The sequence below is a fragment of the Oenanthe melanoleuca genome, chromosome Z (genome assembly GCF_029582105.1).
Source record: "Oenanthe melanoleuca isolate GR-GAL-2019-014 chromosome Z, OMel1.0, whole genome shotgun sequence".
Taxonomy (NCBI): domain Eukaryota; kingdom Metazoa; phylum Chordata; class Aves; order Passeriformes; family Muscicapidae; genus Oenanthe; species Oenanthe melanoleuca.
This window is the reverse complement of record NC_079362.1, coordinates 12188068-12197986: the sequence shown is the minus strand read 5'-3', so window position 1 is coordinate 12197986 and position 9919 is coordinate 12188068. Positions and strand designations below refer to the sequence as shown.

General features: G+C 44.6%; 1 protein-coding gene across 1 annotated transcript; it reads left to right on the top strand.

The window, feature by feature from the left end:
* LOC130265082 (uncharacterized) lies at positions 1-5734 on the top strand. Its single transcript, XM_056513874.1, has 4 exons — positions 1-274; positions 1485-1647; positions 4099-4235; positions 4351-5734. Exon 4 carries the CDS (start codon positions 4419-4421, stop codon positions 5688-5690), a length of 1272 nt encoding a protein of 423 aa, XP_056369849.1. The 5' UTR covers positions 1-274; positions 1485-1647; positions 4099-4235; positions 4351-4418; the 3' UTR covers positions 5691-5734.
* Positions 5735-9919: the final 4185 nt, after the last annotated feature.

The window sequence follows — 9919 nt, the reverse complement described above, 5'->3', positions numbered from 1 at the left end:
TGTTCCAATGTTTAACAAACATTTCCATGAAGAAATTCTTCCTGATGTTCAGCCTGAATTCACCCTGGAACAGTTTGATGCTATGTCCTCTTGTCCTGTCACTGCTAGCCTGGGAGAAGAACTTGGCTCCACCTTGCTACAGTCTCCTTTCAGCTAGTACCAGAGAGGTCTCCTGACACCTTATCATGTCTTGCTAACCTAGTGGCCTTCTACAATGCAATGACTGCATCAGTGGAAAAGGGAAAAGTCACGGAAGTCATCTACATGGATTGTTGTAGGTTATTGACAGTCTTCTGCAGTACTCTTGCAGCTAAATTGGAGACAGATAAGTTTAATGAATGTAGTAGTCAATGGATAAGTAATTATCTGGATGGCTGCGTTGAAAGAGTTACAGTCAATGTCTCAATGTTCAAGTAGAAATCAGAAGCATGATCTGTATGCCTCTGAACCAGAAACAGGAAATTAAGGGGCATCCAGGACTCACTGGAAGATGCTAGAAAGAACCACATTCTTAAAGCATGAAGTATTGATTTAGAATTTGCTCTTGTCCTCAGCTTTCCAAATCACAAAATTTCTTTAGGATTTGCACTCTACTAGTGTGAGCAAGTTGTAATACTAGTCTTTGAAAATGTAAAATCCAGTCCCTCACAAATTCTATGGAGGTGACTGTCCTGATCTGGTAAAGGGCCTCCACTTAGAACATCTAAACTTTTACAGCTGAAGGCTGAAAATCTGTTTTTTGTAAGCTCCTAAATTATTGGCAATCTCTTTAATTACTCTCTAGTTGCTAATGCCAGTTGTTTCTTGCCTACCTAGTAGAGAAAAATTCAAGCACAAAACAATCCATAATTTATTAATCTGCTCTTACATGGCTCCCAGAAGGACATAAACTAGGGTTTACTTAGTCTGGGACTAAAAATTCTACCATTTGTGTAAACAGGCAGGTGTCTTTTTAAGCACAAAGTTGTTCTACAAAACAAATTTTAGTGATCTACATCAAATCAGCCAAAGCAAAACTTAATATCTACAGATCATAGATACAGAAAAAATTGTGCTAAATTAAAAAGATTTTTTTGTTGTATTTGGGGCTTTTAAAAAAATGTTTCTGAGAACAACTAAGCCTGAGGTTAAAACCAAATATGAAAAATCTAGATTATACTGAACTTTCATTCTAATCATCAGGAATTTAGAATGGTTTGTATAGGAGTTGCTTAGCATCAAGCATCAAGACTCCATGTTTATCTCAAAAGGAAAATTTGTAATTGAATTTGTTTGAAAAATACTGAAATACATGACTTTGAAATGGTATGAGTGACTATAACTGTCTTACCCCTTTGGAAGTGGGATCTCTCCCTCATGAACACCCCATAATATGGAACACCTTGGGAGGCCAAGACTAAGATTTTTTTCCATCCAAAATTCAACATTTTTTTTTGATTGTTCCAGATACTTCAATGTTGAAATAAAATTCCTTTTTCCTCCAGAGGAAGTGCAAAACAAGCTGCTGTAGTTGACTCTCTTCTGAGGGAAAAGAAGAGATGCCAACTGGACCCATCCCACAGGGAAGTCTGCTGCCTCCCTGATGCTCTGGAAAGGCACAGGAGTAACCCCTGAGAAAATCCCTGGCATCAGAAAATCTCTGATCTGGTACAACTCTCTGATCATTCTCCTCTGTTATTTGTCCAAGTGATGAGATTAAAGGCCAGTCAAAAGGACTTTGGGGCATTGGGGGTTTTGGTCGAAAGATAAGGTTTTATTGTCCTGCATTCCTGCAGTACCAGCAGCAAATACTGAAAGGAACAGGAAAAGTAGCCTGATTAATGCATAGCTTACAGGCTGCTGCCATAGGTGGAATTTTGGGTTTCATTACCGTGGGGTAGATTACACAGCACCAGATCTGCTGGTGACAGGCAATGTCCATCTGTCTCGGAGAGGCAAAAAGATTATGGCACATGAGTTGGTAAAAGGATTATGGCCCACAGTTTAAAGCCCTCATTGAGAGGGCTTTAAACTTGATTTGATAGGGAAAAGGGATACAGCACAGGACAGCAGTCCTAGGGAAATGACTGTCCCACTATACTAAGCACTTACAAGGCCACACCTTGAGTACTGTATTCAGTTTTGGACCCCCCCCACTTCAAAAAGAGAAAATGAAGTGGTGGAGTGTGTTCCAAAGAAGGGCAACAGAGCTGATGAAGTCATGTCTTATGAAAAGGTTGTAGTGAGTTGGGGGTCATTCTCTTCTGCCGTGTCTCAAGTGAAAGGACTAGAGGCAATGGCCTTATGTTGCACCAGGGGAGGTTCAGCTTAGATATTAGAACATTTCTTTTTATTGGAATAAGTTGCCCAGCAAGGTGGTGGAGTCACTTCTGGAAGCATTCAAGAGTCATCTGGATGCGGTACTTGTGGATATGGTGTAGTTTTGGTTATAGTGCTGCTCTGTTGACGATTAGACTATATGATCATTAGACTAGATGATCTTGAAAGTCTCTTTTAATCTTGATGATTCTGTGTGATGCTGTGTGATTTATCAAAAAACTATATTTTTAATCAGAAAAAAACACTTCTAGCAAGAATTTAAGCTTGTCAAGTGGAGCACTGTTACAGAGTTCAGGCTAAGCATGAGAGCCTTTGCACTCAAAGATACTTTTTCTTGCTAGGGCAGCAGAGACCACAAGGTCAGTTGGTATCACTGCAGAGCTGTGCTTTGGAGTTGGTCACTCTCTCCTCTACTTTCTGGCACGTTGCTTTTTCCTGGGGTGATAGTGACAGCTACCCTCTGGGCTGTATGTATGCTCCCGTTCTTGCTTGTGTGAGGCAATTTGCCAGGTGAGGTCACCTCCTCTGGGAACACGTTCTTGCCATTCAGGGCCTGTGGGCTGAGCTGCATCTACAGGTGGCTCAGGTGTCTCTACCAGAGTGACCCTGGAGACTCACAGCAGCTTATTTGCTCAGTAAAGCCAACATAGGTCAATGGCCATGAGGATGCAGCATGGCAGTCATGCCTGTTTAGTTATGGTGTTTGCTGCTTGCTTAAAAAAGGTTGCAAAGCTACAACTTCTCCAGTGTGTCCCATACACTAGCATTCTCTGTGTTCAGAGTTACCTGTGGTAGGTATTTTGAAGAAATATCAAAAAAAAACCAAAAAAACATGACATGCATGATATGGCTTTTCCGCTCCTCCTTCAATTGCCTTTAATATTTTTTCCTACTCTCTAAAGGGAATCAAGCACTATATAAACAGAATGTGCCAAAACAGTTTCCAAAGTTTCAAAGGATATTGTAGATAACCCTTTTTTCTGCATTTTGGATTTTTTCATTTTTATTGGTTTTGGGTTTGGTTTTGCTTTGGTTTCATTTTGTTTGGGGTTTTTTTTTTCCATTTATTTGAAATATACCGGTAGTGCTCATATGAACAGCGCTTTTTGTGTTACCTGCTTTTCCTATCCATAATCTGCTATATCTTTCCCTTTCTTCCTCTTCTCCTCTCAAAATATTCATTTTTACATTAATGCATAGGGGTTATCCTCTGCCTTAATTGAACTTTAACTGCATTAAGGAAACTTTACTGTCTAACATTTCAGGAGCCACTCTGGGCAGTCACACTCCCACCACCAGAGACTTTCACTTCTGGGATCAAAGCCCCTTTGCTGACGAGTAGATATTATACTAGGCATTATGGGAGTTTTCTTCCTCTTTCATGAGGAATGCTAGCCAATCTTTCACCCAGGATTCCTCTATAAACATGACTCAGGTGTTTTTTCAGAACTTCTTCCATTTTCCTGTCTGCGTGAGAAAGCACTACTAAGACTCTGATGGGACTTGGAGGGATGGGGAGAATCCAGGGGCAGGGGTTCTCCTCTCTGGGGGATTACTGGGGCACCCATGGACAGCAACTTCTGACATGCTGTGTTGGTCTGAATACCATGGAAGTGGACAACCCATTGTGATGTTACAGGGTAGTGGAAGCAGATCACTGGCAGCGGACTGTGACATCACCATGTTGGATTGCCTCCTTGTGTCCCTTACTGTGTATATTTAATGGGTGCTGCCAGGGCCTGGCCTAGTCTGGATTACACCTGGACTCCTGTTTAACAGGTCCACAAGGTCTGGAGGGTCAAGCCAGGCTTTTTCCACTGCTACATGCTGCCATTGGCAGCTCTCAGTACCCATCCAGGAGCCCTCAATAGTGTTTCCCCAGCCCTGCCAAGCCCAGGCAGTTGGGCACTGCAGAGGTGAGTTGTGCAAGGAAATGTCCCCTTGGGGTGGCCACAGAATGAGTGCTCAGGCTTGGGGAACTAGGACGGTCCTTCTTAAGGGGCCTGAGCATTTCTTCCTTCCCCTTCTCAGGACAACTCATGATCAGGACATCGCCATTTTGCAATGCGTAACACCTTTAGGGAGTGCCAGCGCCAGCAATGGGAAGCATCTTGTCATTCTTAATTCGATCCAGACTGCCAAAAAGCATAGACAGGACCACGGAAACAGAGTGGAACTGCCCTATCTGCCGCGATGCTCGAGATGACCTTGCTTACGTGATGCCCTGTCTCCATCAGTTCTGCCTGGCCTGCATTATACGTTGGGCAGAGATGCAAAGAGTGTGCCCACTCTGCAGAGAACTGATAGAAGCTGTCAGGTTTTCTGTGCAGACAGACAGCTACATAGACTGTGTCTTCACAAGTTCTGAAGAGTCAGCAAATGCCAGCAGCTCGACAGGAATAACTCTTGGACAGCTGGTTAAAAACAGTCCGTTTGTGGAGTCCCCTTCACGTGCTCCACGGGGGATGCTATCCACATCAGAGCATGAAGGTACAGAAGCAGAGCCCGTGGGTGGCCTCCTGCCTAGACTGTGGGCAGAACTTTTCCAAAGAGAAGAGCATCTCCTTGACCCTGTAGTGCCCTGGCTGCGTCAGGAGCTGGAGGCAAAGTATGGGACTAGGTGGTGGATGGCAAGGATTGCAGAGAGCATCATCCTTCATGCCGTGTCCATCTGTGGTCCAGCTAGGAATGTCTTGATCCATGTGCTGCAGGACTTCCTTGAGGAACATACAGAACCACTAATCAATGGCCTTATCAGCATAATTGTGAATGAGTGCACACAAGAGGCCCAAAGGCTGATACACTTCCCACCTGACTCACAGAACAATCCTATGGCCATATCCAGCAGATTTCAGGTGGATACTACAGCTCCCCACTCAACCCCTACCAGCAGCGACAGTGAGGAGCACCAATCCAGCCCATTGGAAGCTGTGCTCGACACCCTTCACCCATCTGTTCCTACCCCTGCCGAGCAGGAGGAGCTGAGGGAGGAGGCAGCGGCAGAAGAACCTGGCAGGGAGGAGGACAACAGCACTGTGGCCATCTTCACCAGCCCTCAGGAGGATAATCCTGCCCCACAGGCAGACACTGCCAGCATCCCTGTGGGGTCCAGCATGGAGGACCAAGCCAACATATCAGGAACTGTCCTCCACACCCTGCACCTATCTGCTCCCACACCTGCAGAGCAGGAGGAGCAGGAGCTGGCAGCAATGGCAGGTCCCTCTGATGAAGGTGACAGCCACAGCCCCTCCACTCCCAGCCAGGGTAGGGACCCCTTGCCCAGGAGGCTTCAGCATTCCACAAGGAGGAGGGCTTCCAGCCATCTGGACTCTCCCCAGCCCCGCAAGATGCGACCCAATCAGCAGAAGTAGCTGGTCTTTATTAAAGAAAGATGAAATAAATTGCAATATCCCTGATAAAGTCTCTGGGTGCTGCTTTCTCTCCCTTCTCTTACTATCTTTCCCTGATCCTGTACATGCTCATCAGCCAAGGGCTCTGGAGATCTGGAATGATACTGGGAGTCACTCCTCCCACAGGAATTCCTACTGCTGCCACAGAAATTAAAGTGTTTCCAAAAAAGGTTGGAAAAGTAGTATTACATTCGCAAAAGACAATGTGCAAAATCAAGGCTGCATGTGCCTGTGTCCAGATGGAGTGACCATGCTGCTCCCTTAATTGCATTTCATCTGCAGCCAAGGGGACAGAAGGGGCCCTGCAGCTACCTGGTCAGAAAGGTTTCTGCAAAAACAGGCCAGGGAGCTTCAGAGCACAACTTCTCTGCATCCAAACAACACTCCATAGGGATAATCAGAGCTCCGTGGCTGGTCACAGAATGCTCCCAGAGAAGATCTGTTCTGGCAAAAAAAGAATGGTGGTTTTGAAGCTCCTTGAAGAGCTGCACTTTTCATGAAGGAATGCTCTTCATTGAAGACTTTTCTCAGCTGAGCCCCTGACTGATCCTCAGGAACTGTCCAATGACCTTCGTGATAGAAAGTTTTTTCATGTAGGAAAGAGAGAAACTTTTAAAAGAGAAAAAGGAATTTTTTTGCTAGGTAATTTTCAGCCACAGAAGAAGAAAACCACAATCAGAATCACAGAATCACTAGGCTGGGAGAGACCTTTAAGATCATTGAGTCCAACCCATGCCCTAACACCTCAACTAAATCATGAGTGCCACTGAATGCCACATCCAGTCTTCTTTTAAACACATCCAGGGATGGTCACTCCATCACCTCCCTGGGCAGCTGAATCCAGTACTTTATCCCCCTTTCTGTATAAAAAGTTTTTTCAGGAAGGGTGTAGAAGCACTTACAGAAGTATATGCCACTAAGGCAGACATGTCTAGCACGTAAATTTAGTATTGTCTCCAAAACAAAAATGATGTCTCTAATCTATTTTATGCACAGAGTGAGGAACTAGGATACTCAGATATTTGAATCTCAGGTATTGGAATACTGGCAGCTCTACAGAATGGGTTAGATTTCACAGAAACCCCAGGGAATTAAGTGAAAGTCATCTAGGAAAGCAGGAAAAGGAAAACATTCATTTTTTCTATTGATGCAGATAGCTTAGAAAGAAACACAAATGAGGCAGTAAGCTTGATATCAAGTAAGCATGTTTGTAAAGAGGAGCTTCCCATTTATGGCAGAGTGACAGCAATAAGTAGAGTAACTTTTCAAGTCAATTAGGCTAGATTATGAAAGAGCTACTCCTAAACCCAGCTGTTTTGGCAGGCAGTCCACTCAATGGAGAAGCTCCAGAGCAGGAAGGTTCACTTTTATGGATAGTCAGTGTAGACAGGTAAGCAATTGCAGAAGGGTGAACTGCAGTGCAGAAAAACAAATCCCAGCACCTGTCTGCTGGCTACTTCACAGCTCTGGACATATGCTTTGTTCAGAAGTACTAATGTGACCTCAAAGGACATATTTTCAAAGACATCAGTTGGCATCTGTGGCATTCAAAATATGGTGTTCCAACCAAGTGCTTAAATATCCTCAAAAAATGGATCTTCAGTGAAAGCAGAACTTAACTGATATTCAATGAATTTTTCTTGCATTTTATTTTCAGATTCTATTTAAAAGTATAGGTAGAAGCTCCAGAAAAATATTCTCTTATCCCTACTAAATGGAAGTGTGTTTTGCATGCTCAGAGGCAACATAACACCTTGATGCTAACAGGAACGAGGAGCATGCTAGAGGAATGCAAGCTGTCATCACCTCCTTCCTGCCACAGCTGGCTAAAAGGTTTCACAGGGTCTTAGAGGCAGTGCTTTGAGTATACAGACAAAGAACAACTGTAGGGCCCACTATGACTTTTATAGAGGTCAACATTACCTGCATATGAGTAAAGTCGACAAATTCCTGCTGAGATGCAGTGTTTAGAGAAAACAACTCAAAAATTATTACAGAAAATTCTCTCACAGTGCAAGATTTCTTCTGATAATACTTTTTCTTCCAAAATTCTTTTCTTCCAAATTCCAAATTTTTGGATACCATGAACATAGCTTCTTCACTGAATTTGTACATGTATGTCTCTGTATGTTTAAGGAGAAATAAACACCTCTGCCGTGGACTCTCACTATTAAAAATACCGAAGTTGATTTTTACTAGCCATACATCAGTATCTTAGTGATGATGACACAAACAGACCAGCTGACAAGTAAGTCTAGTCAGAGTACATAGAATTTCTAAGAGTGATTTGCTGTACTATAAATATTGCTTCCCTCCGTTAGAGAAAACACTTTAAATTAAACCAGGTTAAACCAGTTAAGAAAAACATTGAAGAGTTAAGTTACGTCATGAACCAAGTAGAGACAGATAAAGAAGAGCAAGTCAGTATAAATCTTAAATAACTTCACTTTAGTGGAAAGTAGGAATAGAAAACATGCTACTTTCACTGACTAAAAATTCCAAAGGTTCACTTGGAGCAACTGTATGAGCAGCATTATACTTCTCCCCATCAAGACAATCTTACTCTGTTTTTTCTTACATGTATTTATTTTCAGGCATAAGTATGAACTTTTCCCACCTGCTGAACAAGAGAAGGAAAGCAGCACCACGGAAAGGGACCTTGGGGTCCTGGTCAGTGGTGAGCTGAACATGAGCCATGGCAATCCGGAGGGTCACCCGAGTTCTGGAGGCATCAGGGGCAGCATCACCAGCCGGGAGAAGGAGAAGATTGTTCTGCTCTGCTCTGCACTGGGGCAATTGCCTCAGCTTGAAGCAATTTTGGGCACCACAAAAATATGTAAAAGAGATAAAGGGTGTCCAAGGAGGGCCATGAGCCTGGTGAAGGGTCTTAAGGAGAAGCCTTATGAGGAGTGGCTGAAGTCACTTGGTCTGTTCAGCCTGAGAAAAGGAGTCTGAGGGAAGACCTTATCAAAATCTACAATTTCCTTGAGAGGGGAAGAGGAAGTGCAGGCACTGATCTCTTCTCTGGAGAGACCGGTGGGAGGACTCAAGGAGTGGGCTGAAGTTGTGTTAGGGGAGGTTTAGGTTATATATTAGAAAAAGATTCCTCACACAAAGGATGTGGGCACTGGAACAGGCTCCCCGGGGAAGCGGTCACAGCACCAAGCCTAACAGAGTTCAAGGAGCATTCGGACAATATGTTTGAGCATATGGTGCGACTCTTATTGAAGTCCTGTGGAAGGTCAGGAGTTGGACTCAATGGTCCTGGTGGGTCCCTTCCAACTCAGGATATTATGTGATAACATGAATTTTTTTTTTTATTGGTAAGGAGTGCTCTAAATCCTGAATATTTTGGTTTAAAATAAATAAACAAACAAAAACATGCAACAGGGGTGCAACTCCAAAAGTGACTTCTGCACCTTTCTCTGTAAAGGAGTTATGGCTGTTATCTGAGACAACATGCCTTATTTTCCTAAAGCACCAAAAGCTGTATTTTTTATATTTCTTGAAGCCATGTCCAGACAAACCAAGCAGGTATAAAATTGCCTTGGCTGAGCTGGAGAGCAGAACGTATGGCTGAAATAAATTCCAGAGCCTCCTTCCTAGGAGTGCATCAAGAGGAGGAGGACAGACCAAGGTCACGGCAAGATCTTCCAGGAAAAACAAGGAGGAATAGCCCTGGGGGAGAGTGGGTTGGGAGGTAGTGGTGGTGGAGGGCGGGGGGGGGGAGGGAAGAGGATAAAAATTCCTCCCCCCTTGTCTCAGACAACATGGCATGGGCAAGCACCCAGGCACGCTCATGCACATAGAAGACACACGTCGTGCTGTCTGCCAAATCTCGTCCGCTGGCCAGGCTGGGCGCCAACGACGCGAAATGCAATCCAATGGCGTCCCGCACCCTCCTCCAGCAAAGAGTTATTTTAAAACTTTACGCATAGTGCTCGGTATCAACAGTGACCAGGGATAAAAGGGCAAAGGAGAAGGGCAAGGGAGGGAGCACAGGAACAGGACAAGGAGTAAACTCCGCCAAATCTGTTGCAGAGCGGCCGCAGCAGCATCAGCGGGGAGACCCGGGACGGGAAGGATGGCTCAGGGTCCGGGAGAGTCGGGGAGGGCGCCCGAGCTCCGGCGAAGCACCTTGCGCCGGGCTCGGCGCCGGCCGCGGGGATGGTGATGGCCCCGGGCCCGCC